The sequence below is a fragment of the Globicephala melas genome, chromosome 20 (genome assembly GCF_963455315.2).
Source record: "Globicephala melas chromosome 20, mGloMel1.2, whole genome shotgun sequence".
NCBI lineage: Eukaryota > Metazoa > Chordata > Mammalia > Artiodactyla > Delphinidae > Globicephala > Globicephala melas.
Genome location: NC_083333.1, coordinates 20178376 through 20201153, shown reverse-complemented (window position 1 = coordinate 20201153; position 22778 = coordinate 20178376). Strand labels below are relative to the sequence as shown.

The following is a 22778-nucleotide window of genomic DNA, read 5'->3' as shown; positions in this document are numbered from 1 at the left end:
ACCTCCTGGAACTGGGGCACTAGGACCTCTGGCCGTGGGGGATGGGAGGGCAGAGCAGTGAAATAGGGTTGGATGGAGACTTACGTAAAGAGGGCTTGACCCCAGGCAGGCGACGGCCCCTCACCCACCCGAGCAGGAGGTTGGGGTCTCCTCAGACACAACTGAGGAGGGGTGGCAGTGAGGTCCACTATCCCCCCAGCCATACCTCAGGAGTGCGGTGGCCAGGTTTGTAAAAGATGTGTCCTTCCCCATCCTGCAACTGGCAGGAAGCCAGCAGACTCTGCTCTGGAAAAGCTGACCCAAAGGAAAAGCCCTGGAGGCACTTACTGGGAGATTCTTTCAAGAAAGTGACCATGCTGCTGCCTGACCACTAGAGCAAAGCTTCTGTGTGAAAACGCCGTCCATTTACCCAGAACTTCCAATCAGCCATTAGTGCCTCAGTGTGAATTGTGAACTGCAGCCAAGGGTCACCTGATACTGGAGCACCACCTCTGCATGAAAGAGACCTTGGACGATGCAAGCAGAAGAAATCCACCCAGTGCCAATAGAGACAACGCAGGGAACAGAAGAAAACTACAACATGACGGCAAGACATCCTTAGAAAGAGAAGAGAACTTTTATATCCACGAGAAAGAATGGTGTGCTAATTTATTTTTTTTTTCCGGCTTGTGGGATCTTAGTTCCCCAACCAGGGATCAAACCCGGGCCCTCCGCAGTGGTTGAGAATCTGCCTGCCAATGCAGGGGACACGGGTTCGAGCCCTGGTCTGGGAAGATCCCACATGCCGCGGAGCGACTGGGCCCGTGAGCCACAACTACTGAGCCTGCGCATCTGGAACCTGTGCTCCGCAACAAGAGAGGCCGCGACAGTGAGAGGCCCGCGCACCGCGCTGAAGAGTGGCCCCCGCTCACCACAACTAGAGAAAGCCCTCGCACAGAAGCGAAGACCCAACACAGCCAAACATAAATAAATAAATAAATAATTTATTTAAAAAAAAAAAAAAAAACCCGGGCCCTCAGCAGTGAAAGTGCGGAGTCCCAGTCACTGGACCACCAGGGAATTCTCAGTGATGTGCTACTTTTTAAATTTTTTTTGCGGTACGCGGGCCTCTCACTGCTGTGGCCTCTCCCGTTGTGGAGCACAGGTTCCAGACGCGCAGGCTCAGCGGCCATGGCTGACGGGCCCAGCCGCTCCGCGGCATGTGGGATCTTCCCGGACCGGGGCACGAACCCGCGTCCCCTGCATCGGCAGGCGGACTCCCAACCACTGCGCCACCAGGGAAGCCCAGTGATGTGCTACTTTTAAAGAATTGTATGCATAGAACAAATGAGAATGACTAGAAATTTTAAAATATAGTAGCCAGAATAAAAATATCTGTTGAAGGGTTATAAGATGTAATTGAAGAAATATCCCAGAAAATCGGAAAAGATGTGGAAAATATGGAATTATATCAGGACGTCTGGAGGTTGACTGATGGGAGTTCCAGAGAAAACAGATTTGAAAGACAGCCTCCAGATTCAAAGAGCCAATCAGGTGTCCTGCACAATAAATTCTCTCAAACCACAAGACCCACCATCGTGAAATTCAGGAGCAACAGAGACCTGGAGGAGACTCGAAAGCCTCCTTGAGAACGAGCAGCTCACCTACAGGGAGGGCTGTGTGAGTTAGGAACTCTATGGACATTTCAAATCAAAGCGGGGGCGTGAGCGATGCCAGGGAAGATGGCCAGGAGGAAGCCCCAGCGACCTGCTTCTGCCCTAGCGGCCATCAAGCTGGCAGCCTTGGCCAAAGTAATGATATTGGAGCTCTGGGGTTGTCTGTGGGACAGTTGGGCAAAGAGGCTGGTAGATTTGGGGAGTTTTGGTGCCTTTCAGCCTATCGTGGGGTGGTGGCTGTTCATGTCCCTGGGGCAACTTGCTGGGACCTGGATGGGCAGTAAGGACCTTGTCCTCTGAATGTTGGGATTGTGGGTTCTAATTGCTGGTTGCCGCTTTTGATCACTGAGGAGCCAGCACAGAGGGTGGTGGGCATTGTTTCAACCTCCCTGGTTGAAGTGGCTCCCAGGGGATTGGAAGAGATCTCCTGCCCCCCATTTGGGGAGTCACACATTTAGGAAAGTCTTTGTCAGGTCGCTGGCTGACTGCAGAGACGAAGGACCAGAAACTTTGGTGACCGCACACAAGGAATACATACTTTGCAAAAATAGTTTGGAAGAGTCACAAACAGACTCCAGCTCTCAGCAACAAAAACTTCAGCAGTCCCTGAGGAGTGAGAGAGTTAAATTTCCAGACTTACCACAATGTAATGGTCAAAATGTTCAGTTCTCAAAAAACTTAACAAAACGTACAGAGAAACAGGAAAATACGGCACATTCACAGAAAAAAGCCTTTGACAGAAACCATCCCTGAGGAAGCCTAGACATTGGAAGTATCAGTCGAAGATGTTAAGTCAACTGTCTTAAATACGTTCCATGAGCTACAGGAAACCACAGACAAAGAACTAAAGGAGATCGGGAAAATGATGTAAGAACAAAATGAGGATATGAATAAAGAAATAGAGGTTGTAAAAAAGGAACCAAAACTTGGAGGCAATCCAGATACCCTTTAGTAGGTGAACTGATAAATAAACTGTGTCATCCAGACAATGGGACCTCAAACCGTGAAAAGACATGGAGGGATCTTAAATGCATGTGACTGAGAAAAGCCACGCTAAAAGGCTCCACGCTGTATGATCCCAGCTCTGTGACATTCTGGAAACAGAAGAAAGATCAGTGGTTGTCAGGGGTTGAGGGGGAGGGAGAGATAAAGGTGGAGCACAGGGGATTATACAGAGCAGTGAAACTGGATGCAAGTCATGATACATTTGTCAAATCCCATGGAAAGTACAAGACCAAGAGTGAACCCCAGTGTAAACTGTGGAGTTTGGACAATAATGATGTATTAATGTAGTTACTCAATTGTAGTGCATGTGCCACTTTGGTGCAGGATATGGATAGGGAGGCTGTGCATGTTTGGGGACAGGGGGTATATGGGAATTCTCTGTAATTTCCATTCCATTTTTCTGTGAACCTCAAACCACTCTAAATAATCTATTAAAAAATGGAAACAAACTGAAATTCTGGAATTGAGAAGTCCAGTAACTGAAATGAAAAGACTCCCTAGAGGGGTTCAGTAGCAGATCCGAGCAGCCAGAAGGAAAGGACCAGTGAGCCTGGAGATAAGACTATTGAAATTATTTAGGATAGGAATCAGAAATTTAAAAGAATGAGAAAAAATAAACAGAACCTGAGGGACTCGTGGGAGCCCATCAAATGTAACACCGTATGTACATAGGAATTTCAAAGAGAAGAGAGAGAGAAAATATTTGAAGAAATAATGGCTGGAGACTTCCCAAATCTTAGGAAAGACATGAATATACATGTCTGAGAATGTCCATGAATAAGCAGGATAAATTCAAAGACGCCCACATTGAGACACACTGTAATAAAATTGTGGAAACCCAAAGATGAGAGAATTGTGAACGCAGCAACAAAGAAACAATTGTCATATACAGGGGATCCTCATAAAATGAATAGCTGGTTTCTCCTTAGAAATCATGGAGGCTGGAAGTGAGCTGTTACATTTAAAGTCCAAAAAAAAAAAAAAAAAAACTATCAACCAAGAATTGCGTATCTGGCAAAACTACCTTTCAGGAATGAAGGAGAAGTTAAGACATTTCCAGATAAGCAAAAGCTGAGCGAGTTTGTTACCAGTAGACCTGTCCTACAAGAAATGCTAAAGGGAGTTGTCCTTCATGCCGAAATGAAAGTGCACTAGACAGTAACTTGAAGTCATAAGAAAAAAGAAGGAGCATTGGTAAAGGAAATCTATGACAATATCAATATCAATAGGAAGGGACAGAGATATAGAACAGTGTTTGTACACTACTGAAACTAGGTATTATTGAAACTAAGTTGTTAGAGGTTTAAGACATTAGTTGTAATCCTCAGGGTAATCACTTAAAAAATAACTAAAAACATACAGAAACTGAAAGAAAAAGGGAATAAAAATGGCACAGTACAAGTAATCAACTAAATACAAAAGAAAAGTCAGTAGTGGAGGAACTGAGGGACAGAAAACGTAAGACATATAGAAAACAGAGATAAATGGCAGAAGTAACTCCTTTATCAGTAATCATATTAATGTCAATGGACTAAACTCTGCTATTACAAAAGGCAGAGACTGGGAGATTGGATTAAAAAAACAGTATTCATCTATATCCTGTTCATAAGAGACTTACTTTACATAAAAGGACACGAGCTTGAAAGTAAAACAATGGACAAATATCGTCCATGCAAATAATAACCAAAAGAGAACTGAGGGGGCTATATTATTATAAGACAAAGTAGTTTAATCAAAAGAGGTTACAAGAGACAAAGATAAGATATATTGATTAAAAGTTTGATACAGCAAGAAGATTTAACAGTTATAAACACATATGTGTGTTACAACAGAGTGCAAACATATGAAACAAAAGTTGACGGAATTGAAGGGAGAAATAGTTCTGTGACAATATTTGGATATTTCGATTCCCCACTTTCAGTAGTGGGTAGGAGAACTGGACAAAAGATCAATGAGGACAAGATGACTTGAGCAACTCTGTAAAGCAACCATATAACAGACATATACACGACACTGCACTCAGCGACACAGACTACACATTCTTCTAAAGTGTCCATGGAACATACTCCTGGACAGACTATATATCAGGTCACAAAACAAGTCTTAATAGGTTCTAAAAGATTAAAGTAATTCAAAGAATCTTTTCTGATCAAAGTGGAATGAAACTAAAAGCCAATAACAGAAGGAAAATTGGAAGGTTCACAAATATGTGGAACTTCAACAACACACTTTTTTTTTTTTTTTTTTAATTTATTTGGCTGTGCCGGGTCTTCGTTGCAGCACACTGGATCTTCATTGCAGCATGCAGCATCTAGTTCCCAGACCAGGGATTGAACCTGGGCCCCTTGCATTGGGAGCAAAGAGTCCTAACTGCTGGACCACCAGGGAATTCCCCCCAAAACACTCTTAAACAACCAATGGGTCAAAGAAGAAGTCACAAGAGATATTAGAAAATATCTTGAGATAAATGAATATGAAAACACAATGTACCAGAAGTTATGGGATACAGTAAATGTAATGCTGAGAGGGAAATTTATAGATATAAATGGGTACACTAAAAAAAGAAGAATCTTTCAGACCTTGACCTATCTGTATACCATGAGGAACTAGAAAAAGAAAAGCAAACTAAACCCAAAGCAAGCATAAGGAAAGATTAGAGCGGAGACAAAAAAGAGAATAGAAAAGCTGCAATATGGACTTCCCTGGTGGTCCAGTGGTTAAGAGTCCACCTTCCAATGCAGGGGACGCAGGTTCAATCCCTGGTTTGGGAACTAAGATCCCACGTGCCGTGGGGCAACTAAGCCTGCGTGCCACAGCTACTGAGCCCGCACACTCTGGAGCCCGCATACCGCAACAAAGAGCCCACGTGCCGTGGCCAAGATCCTGCATGCTGCAACTAAGACCTGATGCAGCCAAATAAAGATAGAATTGATTAAAATAATAATAATAAATTTAAAAGAAAAACTGTAATAGAGAAAATCAACAAAGCCAAAAGTTGGGTTTTTGAACATATTTACAAAACCAACAGACCCTTAGCTGGATTGATTAAGAAAAAGAGACGAAACTCAAATTACTAAAATCAGAAATGAAAGTGGGGCATTGATACATATCTTATAGGTTATAAGAGAGTACTGTGAACAATTGTGCACCAACAAATCAGGTAATCTAAATGGACAGTTCCTGGAAACATACAATCTACAAAAACTGATACATGAAGAAAGAATATCTGAATAGACCTGTAACAGGTAAGGAGATTGAAGCAGTAATAAGAAACCTCCCAACAAAAAGCCCAGGACCAGGGCTTCCCTGGAGGCGCAGTGGTTAAGAATCCACCTGCCAATGCAGGGGACGCGGGTTTGAGCCCTGGTCTGGGAAGATCCCACATGCTGTGGAGCAACTAAGCCCGTGCACCACAACTACTGAGCCTGCGCTCTAGAGCCTGTGAGCCACAACTACTGAGCCTGTGTGCCACAACTACTGAAGCCCGTGTGCCTAGAGCCCGTGCCACAGCAGTGGCTTCAATGAGAAGCCACGGCGATGAGAAGCCCGCACGCTGCAATGAAGAGAAGCCCCTGCTCTCCACAACTAGAGAAAGCCCGTGCACAGCAATGAAGACCGAACGCTGCCAAAAATAAATAAATACAGTTTTTTTTAAAAAAAAGAATGTGATCATTAAAAAAAAAAAAAAAGCTCAGGACCAGATGGCTTCACTGGTGAATTCTACCAAACATTTAAAGAAGAATTAAAACTAATCCTCAGACTTTTTCAAAAACGTTGAAGAGGGAGCACTTCCTAACTCTGTGAGGTCAGCATAACACTGGTGCTGAAGCCTAATAAAGACATCATAAGAAAAGAAAATTTCAGACCAATATGCCCTGTGAATATAGATGGGAAAATTCTCAACAAAATACTAGCCAATCAAATCCAACAGCATATTAAACGGATTATACATTATAACCTAGTGGGATTCATTTCCAGAATGCAATAATAGTTCAACACATGAAAATCAATAGATGTGGGCTTCCCTGGTGGCACGGTGGTTGAGAGTCCGCCTGCCGATGCAGGGGACACAGGTTTGTGCCCCGGTCCGGGAGGATCCCACATGCCGCGGAGCGGCTGGGCCCGTGAGCCGTGGCCGCTGAACCTGTGCGTCCGGAGGCTGTGCTCCGCAACGGGAGAGGTCACAACAGTGAGAGGACCACGTACCGCCAAAAAAAAAAAAAAAATTTAAAAAAAGAAAATCAATAGATGTAATACACTTCAAGAATGAAGGAAAAAACTACATGATCATTTTGAGGCAGAAAAAGCATTTAACAAAATTCAGCACCTTTTCATGATAAAAACATTCAGTAAAGTAGGAATAGAAGACAACCTCCTCTACATGATAACAACCATGTATGAAAAACCCACAGTTGACATCACACTCAGTGGTGAAAGACTGAAAGCATCTCTCCTATGACTAGTAACAAAACAAGAATGCCCACTCTTACTATTTCAGTTCAACATAGTACTGGAAGAGCAATTAGGCAGGAAAAAGAAATAAATGTATTCAAATTGGAGAGGAGAAAGTAAAATTATCTGTTCATAGGTGACATGATCTTATATGTAAAATCTCTAAAAATTTCACACACTAAACACTGTTAAATATTCAGCAAAGTTGCAGATACAAAAGCAACACAAAAAATCAGTTGCATTTTTCATATACTTGCAATGAACGATCCTAAAAGGAAATTAAGAAAACAAATCCATGTTCAGAGACAAAAATGAATAAAATACTTAGGAATGAATTTAACCAAGGTGGTGAAAGAAGTATACCCTGAAAACTACAAAACGTTGCTGAAATCAGAGAAGATCTAAATAAAAGACATCCCATGTTCATGGATTGAAAGACGCTGTTAAGATGTCAATACAATCCCTAACAAAATCCCAGTGACGTTTTTACACAAATAGAAAAACCCGTCTTAAAAATTCATTTGACCCTGAATAGTCAAAACAATCTTGAAGAAGAACAACAAAGTTGGAGGACTCATACCCTGATTTCAAAACTTACTACAGGGCTTCCCTGGTGGCGCAGTGGTTGAGAGCCCGCCTGCCGATACAGGGGACGCGGGTTCGTGCCCCGGTCCGGGAGGATCCCACATGCCGCGGAGCGGCTGGGCCCGTGAGCCATGGCCGCTGAGCCTGCGCGTCCGGAGCCTGTTGCTCCGCAACAGGACAGGCCACAACAGTGAGAGGCCCGCGTACCGCAAAAAAAAAAAAAAAATTCAAAGCTAAAGTAAACAGTGTGATAATGGAATAAAGACAGATACTCAGAGCAGTGGAATAGAATAGAACCCAGAAATAAGCTCTCCATCTATGGTCAGTTGATTTTCAACTGATGGAGGAGGGGGGAAAGCAGGGTCTGTCTCAGTCAAGAGGGAAAGATAGAAGTTCTCAGAATGATGGTGAAGGGAGTCCCTGGGACATGGCCTGGAGGGCAAGGGGGAGCCCTGTCTCAACTAAAGTAGGAGAAAAGCGGAAGGAACATCTCCAGTAGAAACAGGGAACCGTATATAAGCGAGTCTGCTTGACCAGTTGACAGGCTGGATCTGCCCCAGAGCTGGGGGTGAGTTCCTGAGACATACAGAGAAAACCAAGGAGTTTCAACTCCAGGGAGGTCACATGGCTCAGCTGTGAACAAAGTTTACATCGTCATGTTGAAGTGAACTACAATCAGGGAATAACTCTGACTTTGTGTCTACAATAGTCACTCACTTGTGAGAGGGGACACCCCTAGACCACTGTCAGTGAACAGGGCAATGACAGGACTTATAAGACAGGAAGGAAGGAGGGAGAAAAACTGCAGAGGGTTTTGCACAGGGGGCAGATGGATTAGCTGGCAGCAAAGAGGGTGATCTCTCCTTGAGCACGTGGTGGGCTAGGGGGTCTGAGAGAGTTTCAGCAGCTTCCACATTCTGGGTGACAGGTCAGAGAATTACAGTGATCATTTACAGTCTCTCTTTTATGAACCGGGAAGGAGGAGGAAGAGAGAAAGGTGGGGATGACCGTTTCTTCCCATTGTAATTTCTGCCTCCTGTTGACTCATTCTGAAAACCGATTTCCCATGGTTCAGTGACAAAATGTGTGTGAGCACAGCCGTGCCTGTGGAGGAAGCACAGCTCTGAGTCACCAGCCAGCCAGCTTAGGAAAGGCTGGCAGCACAGCCTCGGGTTTTCTTTTCTGTAAACGGGGACTATGGGTGCTCCTTTGCAGAGCAGGTTTCCTCGAGGACGTGCACATGACACGCATGGAACTGGCCCGAGGTGCGGTTGCCAAGTGGTAGTTATTTGGATAAAGTGGTTTAAAATATAATGGATTAATTATAATCATTTCATAATCAGCAAATCTGCACTCCAGGCCTGGGAACTGCCCCCAGAACCTCAGCTTGTGGCTGAAGCACTATAACTTCCGAAAGACACTTGTCCCTGTACGCTGCCGTGTCACCTGACCTCTCCTCTGAGATGTCTCAGGTGTGCCTTCCTGGATGGCCATGTGGCCTGAGCACCTTCTACCTGGTAGTGTTTCTTATTTTGTAATTTGACATCTGAGGGTGTAGCCATCTACCTCCTTACACTGTCTCATCTCCGAGCCCAGTGCTTCTGTAATACCAGACACACAGTAGGTCCTCGGCCAATGGTCACAAATAACCAAATACTTTATACAGAGCTGTCCTCAGTGAAGACATGTGGAGTGGTAAGCCACCCTCGTGCTTGTGCTGTGTTAACATTGCATAATGTCTGAGTTTTGTTCTGCCCCCTCCCCTGCCTGCATCTCCTCCCTTCAAGTAGGACCCAGGGCAGAGGTGTCCTGAGGTTGGGGGGTGGGGTGGGAAGAGCAGAAACCCTGGCTTTTGCTTTCAGAACTTAGAGGAAAGGATTTTTGGCACAAAATGATTGGGCCAGAAAACAGCACAGAAAATAATTTCTCCTAGATTGAAAAAAACAGCCCGAAGATTTAAGTGTGAAATAGAATAAAATTTTAAAAACTTCTAGAGAAGAAACCAGTCGATAACTTCTTTATAATCTTGGAGTATGAAAGGCCTTTCTAACTGTGACCCCAAATCCAAACTCTATAAAATACAAAATTGATAAAATAGACTACACAAAACAAACAACTTCTGCATGGCAAAAAGCAGCTTAAGGAGGAAAGTCCGAAGACAAAAATGGGAACAAAACACTTGCAACTTGTATCTAAAGAGTAAGCAGACGGGCTTCCCTGGTGGCGCAGTGGTTAAGAATCCGCCTGCCAGTGCAGGGGACACGGGTTCGAGCCCCGGCCCGGGAGGATCCCACATGCCGCAGAACAACTAAGCCCGTGCCCCGCAACTCCTGAGCCTGTGCTCTAGAGCCCATGAGCCACAACTACTGAACCCAAGTGCCGCAACTACTGAAGCCCGCGCGCCTAGAGCCCGTGCTGTGCAACAAGAGAAGCCACCGCAATGAGAAGCCTGCGCACCTGCAATGAAGAGTAGCCCCCGCTCGCCACAACTAGTGAAAGCCTACGTGCAGCAACGAAGACCCAACACAGCCAGAAATAAATAAAATAAATAAATAATACAAAAGGAGAAACACATGTATAACAAAAGAGTAAGCAGAAAGGAAAAGGCCAGCCACCCGACAGAAAATTGGGCAAAGGTAATGAACAGACAGTTCACAGACAGGGACGAACAGCATAAATTTGTCTGGTCTCATTCCTAAGAAACAAGCAAATTTGAACTACGCTGAGACCATCTTCTCCCTAATAGATTGCTAAAAATCCAGAAGTTTACTAACACCTCCTGTTGGCAAGGTCACAAGGAGAGTGGCACTCATTCACTCTGGAAGGAGAGGAATAGGGATAACCCTCGAGGGGGGAGACTTGGCAACATTAGTCAAAATGACTGATGTTTTTACCTGCTGATATAGTGATTAATCTCTGGGATTTATTTCAGAGTGCAAAATGATAATTCATTGCAGCAATGTTTGTAATAGCAGAAGATTGGAAGTAGCACAAATGTCCATCAGTAGGGGATTGACTGAGTATATACACTGGACTATTATGCAGTTATAGAAAAGGGGTGAGGAAGCTCTCCGTATGTTGCTTTAGAAAGAACTCCAAGATATATTAAGTGGAAAAACAAACACAAGGAGCTTCCATGGTAGCACAGTGGTTAAGACTCCACGCTCCCAATGCAGGGGGCCCAGGTTCGATCCCTGGTCAGGGAACTAGAGACCACGTGCATGCTGCAACTAAGAGTTCACCTGCCATAACTAAGGAGCCCGCCTGCCACAACTAAGACCCGGCGCAACCAAATAAATAAATAATTTTTTTAAATAATAAAAAAATAAAAACAAAACAAGGTCCATAACAGCATGGCTCACAGTCTCCCTTTTTTTTTGCAAAAAAGGAGAAAGTTCTAATCTAGATTTATAGGTATTAGTATATACATAAAGAAACACTGTAAGGAAACATACAAAACCAAAAACAGTGTTTTAAATAAAATACTGAAGAATAAATTGAACAAAACAAGTACAAAACTTGCACATTGAAAACTACAAAACATTCCTGAAAGAAGACCTAAATAAATGGAAAGATATTCCATATTCATGGATGGAAAGACTTAATATTGTTAAGATAGCGGTGCTCCCCAAATAATTCTGCAGTTTCAGTGCAATCCCAATCAAATTCCCAGCTGGCTTTTCTGCAAAATTTGAAAAGCTGATCCTAAAATCATATGGAAATGCAAGAGACCCAGAAGAGCTGAAACACTTTTGAAAGAGAACAAAGTTGTAGGACTTGCACTTCCCAATTTCAAAACTTACTACAAACCAACAGTGAATAAGACAGTGTAGTACTGGCATAAGGACAGACGTGAGTCAGTAGAGTAGACTTTAGAGTCAAAAACTAAAGCCTAACATTTATGGTCAATTGATTTTCAACAAAGATACCGAGAAGATTCAACGGGAAAAAGGATAGTCTTTTCGACAAATAGTGCTGAGACAACTGGGTAAGCCACCTTCAAAAGAATGAATGTGGACCCCTAACTTACACCATACACAGAAAGTAACTCACAGTGGGTCATAGACCTAAATGTAACCAGACAAGTTTTAGAAGAAAACAGGAGTAAATCTTCATGATTTGGGGTTAGGCAGTGAGACCGAATGCACAAGTGATTCAAAAGAAGCTTGAGAGACTGGACTTCATAAAAATTTTAAACTTTCGTGTTTCACAGAACACCATCAAGAGAATAAAATGATATTCCACAGACTTGGAGGAAATATTTCCAAATCATATATCCGATAAGGGATTTGTATCCAGAATATATAAAGAACGTTTACAACTGAATAATGAAAAGACAAATAACACAGTTTAAAAATGGGTTAGGGGGCTTCCCTGGTGGCGCAGTGGTTGAGAGTCCGCCTGCCGATGCAGGGGACACGGGTTCGTGCCCCAGTCCGGGAGGATCCCACGTGCCGCGGAGCGGCTGGGCCCGTGAGCCATGACCGCTGAGCCTGCGCGTCCGGAGCCTGTGCTCCGCAACGGGAGAGGCCACGGCAGGGAGAGGCCCGCGTACCGCAAACAAACAAACAAACAAACAAAGAACAGTGCAGCTGCTTTGGAAAACAGTCTGGCAGCTCCTCAGAACGTTAAACACAGAACTACCATGTGGCCCAGCAATTCCACTCCTAAGAGAAATGAAAACATGTCCACCCAGATATTTGTACACGAATAGTCACAGCAGCACTGTTCATAGTAGCCAAAAAGTAGAAACAACCCAAATGTCCGTCAACTGATGAATGGATGAGTAAAATGTGGTCCATCCATACAACGGAATGTTATTTGGCCACAAAAAGGTATAAAGTACTGACACCCTACCACATGGCTGAACCTCAAAAACATGCTCCTGGAAGAAGCTAGTCATCAGACAGCACATTCCATTTTTATAAAATGTCCAAAGTAGGCAAATCTGTAGAGAGAGAAAGTAGGTCAGGGCCAGCCTAGGGCTGGGGGTGGGGAGGTATGAGGAGTGACAGGGGTTTTTTGGGGGTGACGATAATGTTCTAAGATTAGATTATAGTGATGGTTGCACAGCTCTTAAGCAGGTGAACTTTGTGGCACGTAAAGCATCTGAACAGAGCCGTTTATTCTAGAGGGGGCAGGAAAGCTGGGCGGACAGATGACCAGGAGGACAGGAAGGCTGTGTGATGTACCTTTTTATACTTTGTGGGCTTCCAGCCTGTGACTACCATCTATTCACAAAGCAAACTTATAAAGCAAGAGGCTGGGAATCCCCTGGCGGTCCAGTGGTTAGGGCTCGGTGCTTTCACTGCCGGGGCCCCAAGTCGATCCCTGGTCGCGGAACTAAGATCCCACAAGCCACACGGCACAGCCAAAAAATATATATAAATAAAGAAAGAAAAGCAAGAGGACCTAAATGAGGAGTTCGGGATTGGCAGGTACACACTACTATATATAAAATAAACAACAAGCTCCTACTGTAGAGCACGGGGATCTGTATCCAATATCCTGTGATAAACCGTAATGGAAAAGAACAGGAAAAGAATATATAGGTGTATAACTGAGTCACTTTACATCAGAAACTAACACAGCATTGTGAATCAACTGTACTTCAATTAAAAGAAGATAAGCAGAGGACCACACAAAACTGAAGAGACCCCTGAGCCTTCTCCCATTTGGGGAGAGGAGGGTGGAAGCTTTCACCACCCCACCCACAGGGAAGCGATGGCCAGTGGACAGCAGGTTGGATCGGACGAGGGCAGCCTAGGAAGCCTCAAAGACCCATTCCTGGTCAGAGGGCACCGAGCCACTGGACCTGACAGGGACACAAGAGCCCACTCGGCCAGATGGCAGACTCCCAGCTGACCAGATGTCTGCACTGTCCCTGCCCGCCCCTCCTCCAACACCACCGGAACCTACATAAAGTCCCAGAGCCATCATCCAGCCCCAAAGGAGGGCAGGAAAAGCCCCAAATTGACACTGGCCAGCAGAACAAAAGCCGTGTTGACCATGGGGAGAAGGGGAGAGCTCTTGCAGGCCTGGGTTTGTGGGCCGGGCTCATGGCCCGGGCTCTCCCACATCCCGGCTGTCTGCCCGTCTCCCTCACATGCCTGGCTCTGTAGGCGCTGGACCAAGAAAGGCCTCTGTGGTCCAATTAGTTTGAAAAACATTGGGCTAAAGAAAGCCAGTTTTGTTTTGTTGTTTTTAAGTGCAGCCCTTCTCAGCGCCTTTGCTTGTGGCCCTTCAGGAGGGGCTCAGGCAGGTTCAAGGCCTTTCTGTGTCTTTCTCAGGGACTTCTGCTGGGGGAGAGGCTCTCCTTCATTTTACGACCGAGGAAATGGAGCCCAGAGAGGTGAAGGGGCTCCTCCAAGGTCACACAGCGAGTCGGTGGACAAGGGGAGGCAGGCCCGACTCTGCTGCTCCTGGCGGCCTCTGTCAGTGCCAGGTCCCAGTTCTGACAGGTTCCCGACTCGTGGGCCTGGGCCTGGGCGGTTCCATCCTGTGTCAAGGCGACCTCTCGTTCCTTCCTGGTCCAACTCTCTCAGAAATCTTAAACATCCGAGCCCTTAGCTGGGAACACATCTGGGGATGCGGTTGCTTGACACAAAGGATTCCCATCCAAAGGATTCACAGAGGAGATGTGCTCCCTGCCAGGCGTGTGGTGGACAGAGCAGCCGTGGCCCCTCCAACCCGGCCGTGGGTCCTGTCTGCACAGTGAGGGGCGTGGACCCTTCCACCTGCGTTAGCACCCACGCTTCCAGACTGGGGCCTTTGAACAAACCTTCAAAACCTGCCCTGATAAAAATTCTATAGGATAAATGATCCGGTTTCTTTGATTAAAAAAACATTTAAAAACAGCAAGGGAAAACATGAGACAGAGTGGAAATGTTCTAGTTTAAAACATATAGCCAAAACGATGGTGTTTGGATCCTGATTGGAACAAATCATCTGGAAAAGACATTGACAAGACAGTCGGGGAAGTCTGAACATGGGCGCTTTGGTGACACAAAGGGATCATTCTTTGCAGAAGTTGTCATGGCGTGAGAGTTTTGGGGGGTTTTGTCTTTTAAGGAGTTTTTCTTTTTAAGGGAGACATACAGAGGTATTTACAGATCAAAAACGCACTGTTTGGACTTGTCTCTAAAGTGATCCAGTGGGGTGTGGGTAATCCTGGAAGTGTGGACAGTGGTCGACATCTGTAGGAGGGCCTGTTAGACACTCCTGATGTTTAAAACACGTCCTGGCCCGTCTGGCTGTGGGTCCTGGGGCCAGCTTGGGGTGGGAGGGAGAGGGACTTCCTGCCTGTGAGGCCGACCCTCCAACCTTGCGGCTGCTCTCGGGAACGCAAGGCCAGACCCCCAGGGCCCCAGACCCAGGGCTCTCCACGTGCACAGGCGCGGGAGGCCCCGGGGCAGCCCGAACTTGCCCGTCTGCTGTGGGCCGCTTCCCCTGCGTCCCCAATGCCATGCAGAGACCCAGGCGGAGCCCCTTGCGCCCACCCCCACCTCCCCGGCTACTCACATGGCTCCTCCTGGCCCTCCCAGCTCCGGCCACCTCGCCTGCTCCGGCCCAGGCCACTCATTACTCAGGACGTTTATTATTAGCCTAGATTTGATTAGTGCCCGGGCTGCACTTCCTGGGTTTCCCCCCCAGCTGTAGGATGTAAATCAGCGGCTCCCCTCCCTCTGCGCTTGCGCCCTCTGTCTCGGGAGCTGAGGGGTGTGGGCCCAGCCCGATGCTCCAGGAGCCCCACCACCACCACGCTGTCCGCTGAGCCCCCAGGGTGCACTGACCATGGGCCTGGTCTCCTGCCCCATCACACACCCCAGGCTGCAGCCAGGGTGGCCTAGCCTCCAGGCATTGCTCAGGGCCCTTCCCCCTTTACAGCCCTTTCCTGTTTCACTGCCCCGTCAGCTCCTCTGCTCCTTCCTTCAGGCTCCGCTGAGGTGTCAGTTTCTCTGGGAAGCCGTTCCTGACTGCCCGAGGCCGGGTGAGGTGCCCGTTCTCTGCTTTCTGAGCCCCGGCCTTACCCCCATCAGAGCCCTTGAGCGGCTGAACTGGAGTCTCGGCTCAGCCACGTACCGGCAGGAAGCCTTGGTGACAATTTACTTAACGTCTTGGTGCCTCTGTTTCCTCTTCTGTGAAGTGGGTATGAAGGTCCAGGTGGAGATGAGAACGGGATGTGTGCTCAGTTCAGGCCTCAGAGCACTTTCCTGGCGCAGCGAGTTCTCAGGGCTCGGTGTCCAGACGAGCACTGCTGCCCTCGTCAGTGGTCACTTTATTCCCGCCTTCCCAGCCTCCGCGGGGACAGGGCTGGAGGACGGCACGTTCAGGAGTCACAGGAAGCCCGTGGAGTTTGAGGGGGACTCAGGGTGGAGGGAGAGACCAGGCGGCCCAGGAAGATGTAGGGCAGGGCTGCTGTGAGTGGTGGGTCGCGTGGCAGAAGAAATACGAATGACTGGATGACCTAAAAAGCACCCAGTCTCATCAATAATCAGAAAAGCTGGTTTTCATCCACCCGGTCGGCAACGTCTTAAAGCGCGGTAATACCGAGAGGAGGAGATCGGGGGAAGCCTGAGCTTGGGCCTGCGGGAGGGAGCGTGTTGGTACCTCTGTGTGGAAGGGGACCTGCCAGGGTCCCGTAAGATGGAGAACCTACGCCTGATCCCTGACCCCAGAAGCTCTCCTCCAGGGGCCACAGACGCACGAGTGTGGAGCAATGGAAACAGAGCCAGTGCCCCCCCCCCCTCCGGCAGCGATGGCCGAGCACGTGAAGCTCGAGGGCCATAACCAGGAATACTACGCAGCCGTCAAACAGAGTGAGGCAGGTCTGTACGCAGTGACGTGGAGAGATTGTCAAGACCGATGGTTGAGTGAAGAAAAGTAGTTTGTGGCATGGTTCTTGCAGTAAGGGGCCTTTCCGTGAGACAAAGACGAACAGGCCTCCTTGCCTACGATTGTGTGCGCACAGGCGTGGCAGAGCTATGAAGAGGACGGGCACGATGACAGTGATCCTGCTGGGTAGGGCAGGAGGGGACCAGGTTGGGGATGGGGTCCGAGGGGCTTCAGCCCTGTTTGTAACGTTTTTATTTTTACACGGAGGTACATATTCCTTGTGTCAGTGAAAAGTAACAAGCCCACGGCTGGGCTGTGTGGGGAATTTGTGAGCCGGGGCAACCACAGATGCTGTCGCCTGTTGGAGAGGGCCAAGCCCAGCGTCCCTGTGGGATGACCTCACCGCGTCCCTCCGCCCCTTCTGCTTGCACACCCCCGGGGCCGGGGCTCTCACCGCCTCACAGAGCAGCTGGCTCCCAGGGGGTGAGCCGACTGTGCCTCAGTTTCCACAGTCACACGCGGTCTCGCCCGGTGAGACCGCCCTTTGGAGTTTTAACACCGGCGCAGTTACCCATGAAATGAAAACCAAACAAAATCCAGCCTGGCTTTGGGCGGCGAGAATGGAATGATGGGGTCCCCAGCGTCTCACTGCTAATCACAGCTTGTTAACGCTTTTGCTTAAACGCTGTTTACAATTAATGGATCGTATCGACTTTCTGTGTTCTTTAATTAGAGGTGTAACACAGTAAGAGGCAGTATTCTCAGTGGGCAGGCCAGTGACGCTTACCTGTGCGCAAACCCAGGCAGCACTCCCCAGATCAAGACCTAGAGCATTTGCAGCCCCCAGAAGCAGCACACCCCACCCCACCCAGCATAACCAGTATTCTGACGTCTGTCACCACAGATGCATTTTGGCCGTTCCTGAACAGGGAACATACGAACAACATGGTCCACTTCTTTTTTTCTGGCCTCTTTGTTCCAAGTTAGATTTTAGGACACCAGACAGAACAAGCTGGGGGACCTTTGGGGGTCTCTGGGGGCCTCATTTTCTCCTGCCCAAACGATGATCGTGGAGCTCAAACAGAACCGCAGCCCGTGGGACCTCTCCCCCACCGTGCCGCAGGGATTGTCCCGTGGGACCCCCCGTGCTGGGCTCCCTCAGAACAGGTGCCGAGGCTTCTGAGCCTCATTCTGAAACCAGCCCTTTCTCAGCCGTCTCGCGGGAGGCTCGGGATCTAATTTTAAGCTCCACAGTCAAGGGGACAGAAGAGTTTTGGGACCTGGAGCAGAGACTCTGTTACCTCAAGGTTGGGAGCTGGCTCTGTTACATGTGTCCTTAAAAAGGTGGAATGAGCGCGCAGTGAAGAGAAGTTCAGGCACTGTGCGAGGAAATGCAGCACAGAGGACCTCTCCCTCCCAGCGGGAGGCTTGGCTGCGGGCCGTGAGCTGATCTGGGCGCCCGCGTGTACGTGCCGCCACGTGATGGGGTTTGCCTTATCACCCCCCCCCCATTTTTTTCTTACAGATGAATAAACACACTGTTAACAGGCTCCTTTTTCCACTTAATATATCCTATCAATCAAGTCCTTATCTTTTTAAATGAGCTCTTCAGTGGTCACCAGGCAAAACGAAACTGCATTGCAGACGCTATTCTAAACATTCCCCGCCTTCATTTCGTACACGATTTACCTTCTCCGTGTCTCATGCAATGGCTTGAATTCCTTAAGTGGAGTTACTTGGCCAAATGAACGTTCCGGTGGGACTGCTCCACTGTCCGCATGTGCCTGTGAGGTTTGGGCCCAGAGCTCCCTGCCCCCAGACCTTGTGTGTGCCTCCCTGGGGCCTGGTGTCCGCTGCCCCCGTGAGGCCACGTGGCTGAGTCTTCTCTGAGAGAGTTCCAGAGGCAAGACAAAAGCAAGAGTCCAAAAAAGGACATTTCTTAGAAATGCAGCGAAAGCCCTGATTTTCATGATGCCAATTTACATATACGACTCAGATGTGCTGAATTTCCTACGTGGCTTTGATTTGTACTAATTTCTCAGAAATGCTAGAGACCGGTACTTTAGCAAAACCCACTTCAAAGAAGGAAAAAACCCACTTCAAAGCGGCTTCTTCACAGTGAATTCCCAACCTTTTGTGGGAAGACCTATTTCCCATTAAAAAAATTTTTCCCCTCAAAACTTTTTATTATGAAAACTTCAAACCTCAGAGAAGAGTTAAAAGAAAGGTGAAATGAATACCCCCGGGAGCTCCAGCGGGTTGACCGGTGTTCACATTGGTGTCTGTCATCCACACGCTCTCTCTGCCTGTACCTTCTGCGGACCTGAGAACACCCCTTCTAGGTGCTTTGCAGCGTCTTCAAAGAAGATGGACCGTCTCTCACACAGACTGTCGTTTTCACACCTAAGAAAATCAGTGATAATTTAAGGGCATCGTCTAATATCAAGTCTGTATTTAAGTTTCCCAATTGTCCTAAGAAGCTTTTGTGGCTGCTTCCTTTTTTCTTATTAAATTTATTTTTAATTTTATTTATTTTTGGCTGTGTTGGGTCTTCGTTGCTGCGCGCGGGCTTACTCTAGTTGTAGTGAGCGGGGGCTACACTTCGTTGCGGTGCAAGGGCTTCTCATTGCAGTGGCTTCTCGTTGCAGAGCACGGGTTCTAGGTGCGCGGGCTTCAGTAGTTGCAGCACGTGGGCTCAGTAGGTGTGGCTTGTGGGCTCTCGAGCGCAGGCTCAGTAGTTGTGGCGCACGGGCTTAGTTGCTCCGCGGCATGTGGGATCTTCCCAGACCAGGGCTCGAACCCGTGTTCCCCGCATTGGCAGGTGGATTCTTAACCACTGCACCACCGGGGAAGCCCGTGGCTGCTTCCTGTGATTCAGGATCCAGCGAGGGTCACACGTGGCATCGGTTTGTCTCTAGCCATTTTTCTTCTAGAATCATCCCCTCGCTTTTGCTTTTTCCTTTTCTTCTGTCTTTTTTTCCTGTCTTCTCTTGGTTTGACATGGACGCGGCCTGTCGTGTGGAGTGTCCTACGGCCCCTTCTCTGCTTGCTTTCTCCCTGTGTGGTTTAACACCGTGCTCATCCTCTGTGAGTCCTGAAAGCTGAATGGTGGCTCTGACGGCTCCCCTGGATCACACACTTTGGGGAGAAGAGCCCTAGGTGATGGGTGTCCTTCCTGTTGCATCTCATCAAGTGGAGCCTGGTGTCAGCTCACCTCCCCCCCCCCGCAGTGACACTGACAGGAGGTGGTGACACCAGGTGTCCCCACGTATAGGCCCCGGCGTCCCCCCAACTAGTCACTGGCGGCTGATGCCTTGGTATCTTGAGCGTCCTGGTTCCCAGCCGCCTCGGTAGATGGCTTCAGCTTTCACTGAGGGTGGTGGCTTTCCAAACCTGCCACTCCTCCCACGTTTCCCAGCCTGCGTTCTCTAGGAAGGAGAACTTCCTTTTTGTTTCCCTTTTTGAAAGAAAAAAAATACAGAAAATAACCATGAATAATGTAACAAAACCTGTATTTTCACCACCTGGAATCGCATGTTATGAGGTTGGCATATTCACCTTCAAGTTTTTCTTTTAAAAAGGAAAAGATGACAGGGAAAGCTCTGAACTCTCCTGCCCTAACCCTACCCCTCCCGTCGCCAGAAGGAACCACCGTCATGAACACGGCTCCGTCCTCCAGGCTTATTTTTATACCTTCAGAAGAATGTGTTTATCTATGAACATACAGTACACAGCACTGTTTTGCATGTTATTTTTAAATTTTTCGTATAAATAGTGCTCTGGTGTGTATCATCATACGTCTTCCTGTTTTCACCCAGCGTTGTTGTGATCAACTCGCGTTAGCGCGCACACGGCTAGTGCATTCCTGGTGTGGTGCTGCTGTGGTCCTGGTGTGTTCCGGTGTGTTCTGCTGTGTTCTTTTTCACCACTGTCTGGAGCCCCACACCCACTCCCATCCCTCCTCAAGTGAGGAACATCTAGGTTGCTTCCGATTCCTTGGTGGTGTGAGCAACGCCATCCTGGGCAGACGTGCAGCCTCTTTGCGCAAACACACGAGCGTCTCTCCTGGGCGGATGTTGTCCAGCAGGACCTCTGACCTGCAGGGTCCGCATGCCCCGACTTCAGTGGCTGTCGCCAAACTGGCCACACTCCTACTCACTCCCAGTGGCAAGGGGTGACCTTCCTCGTCCCTTCTCGACTCTATCTGCACAGGACAGGGTCAGGCTGTTTCATTTAGATTTTTTGGCAACCTCACAGGTGAGAAGTGTGCCTTAATTTCCTCATTGCTGGCAAGGCTGTGCACACGTGCTTATTGGCCATTGGGAGAAGGCCTGCGGTCACTCAGGGGGAAGGAAGAGGCCCGGGGAGTGCACCTGGGCCCCCGAGGCCAGCGGATACTGCGACTGTCAGGTGGGCATCGTGGAGGGTGGGCGTCGTGGAGGGAGTGTGATTATTCTCAGTTCCTAAGGCTCCCGTATTTCTATTAATAGAAACGCTTGCCGCCCATGCCTGGCTTACCGTGCACCAGGCACTGTACTTAATCAGATCTCATTTAATTCTCTCGGGAATGCATTTAATATTATTCCTATTTTGCTGAAGGGGACACGGGGGGGTCCGCGAGGTGCACTGACCTGCCTGAGAGCTGGTAAGCGCACCGTCTCCAGTCCCAAACCCTTCCCTCCGCGCCGCGGCCCCTCCCACCCGTGGGGAAGTTCCCAAAGGGGATAAACAATGGCTTCTCAGAGAAAGAAGAGTCAGGCTCAGGTTTTGCTGCCCCTCCCCTTGGCTGTGAGCAAAGAACTTGTTTGTTAACTAAAATGTGCAACCTTGCAAATAGTTCCCAGCCCTCGGGCCCAGAAGACAGAGAAGGCGGGAGAGTGCTTCTCTCCAGGCAGCTCAGGAGGGAGAGGTGGGTTGGTGATCTCTTAATTTCTTGCAGTGTTTGGATGTTTGTAGCCTGGGTAGGTGCGGGGCGGAGCTGCGAGGCTCCAGACTCCACAGCTGGTTGCATCTTAGGTTTGAGAGCAAGAGGAAGCCCTCCCCCTCCCTCCCGCCTCCCCCCAGCCCTGTGTCACACACACGTGATGTTGGGGGAGATGCTTCCAGGCCCGCCCCCCCCAGCATCGGGGCTCTAGGAGAGCGGCGTCTGAGGCGGGCTCGGGTGCAGCCGGCCCAGGTTACAGGTGGGAAGGGAGGCTCCGGGCTGCTTCTCCTCAGAGCCCAGCTGTGCACTCAGCACCGCGGCACACGCGTTGGTCGAGTGAATAAATGAATGGACGAGAAGATTGGAAGTTAAAAGCAAACACACTCTCAAGCTTTTGGCCCTTTGGGTTCTGCGGGGTGGAGGGAGAGGCGTAGGATCAACGAGGCGAGGCCTTCGTGAGAAGATGGCGCCGGGCCCCGCGGGAGGTGGCGGTGACTCAGCGAGCACGCGTCGCGGTCCACGGGCTGGCGGACGTCCTGTGCGGGCAGGAGCGCAGACGTGGGGACGGCACTGGACGAGGCGCCGCCCGGCTGCCCCCACCCCCACCCCCGCCTCCCTGCTGTCCTTCCAGCCCCGCCCCCCCCCCCCCCCCCCCCGTGCGCTTCCTGCCGGGAACACTCAGCACCTTCTCAGGGGGCTTGTCCCCGCCTCCCAGCCAGACCCCCCCCCCACCAGGGACCTGGTGTGCTTCCCTCTGAGCTGGTCACACGCTTCCTCCCCGGAAGGCCAGGGCTTCGTCTTGACTGCTCCATGGTCCGTTATGAGAAATCAACTGTGTATTGGAAGAACCTGTTGAAGAAACTGGGCTGCACTGGGATCTGTGGCTGGCAAGGCTGGATGGCAGGTCCCCCGGAAAGGCCTGGGGTCCCACCGGGGTCCCCAGAGCACACGATGAGAGCCCTTGTTAGAGAGCCTGGGGGCTTGGGTCCTCGCTCCCCCGTTCCCCCCTACAGGGACTCCCCCTCCGAGCCTCGGTTTTCTCCTCCATGAAGTGGAGTCACTGGTGGCACCTGCCTCTGGGGCCGAGCTGGGGGCTGCTGGAGATGATGTAGAGGGACACTCTGCACGGGGCCCACCCTGCCGTGACCTGGAGCCTGTCAAGGACTGAGTGGAGAATTGTTCCTAGCTAAAGTATCCGGAGGGCTTTTCACGGCGAGAAAAGCTGTACTCGGCCCAAGTCTTCATCCAGAGGTGGGGGTTGGGGGGAGGGTCACGTCAGGCTGGTTCTGCACCCTGCGGCGGGTTTTCCAGAAAGTTCCAGA

The 22778-nt window shown here is 49.0% G+C and overlaps 1 protein-coding gene across 2 annotated transcripts in view; it reads right to left on the bottom strand.

Moving 5' to 3' along the window:
* Positions 1-18342, bottom strand: part of TNFRSF13B (TNF receptor superfamily member 13B) — a 29135-nt gene extending 10793 nt beyond the window's left edge. The window contains exon 1 of one of the 2 annotated variants that reach the window (XM_060291056.1): positions 18222-18342. In XM_060291056.1, the coding sequence (XP_060147039.1) occupies positions 18222-18237 (16 nt within the window). In that variant the 5' untranslated portion in view covers positions 18238-18342. Of the gene's footprint in view, positions 1-15218; positions 15345-18221 lie in introns of those variants that run through there. The other variant, XM_030861129.2, reaches the window with a different exon arrangement.
* Between the last annotated feature and the right edge of the window lie 4436 nt (positions 18343-22778).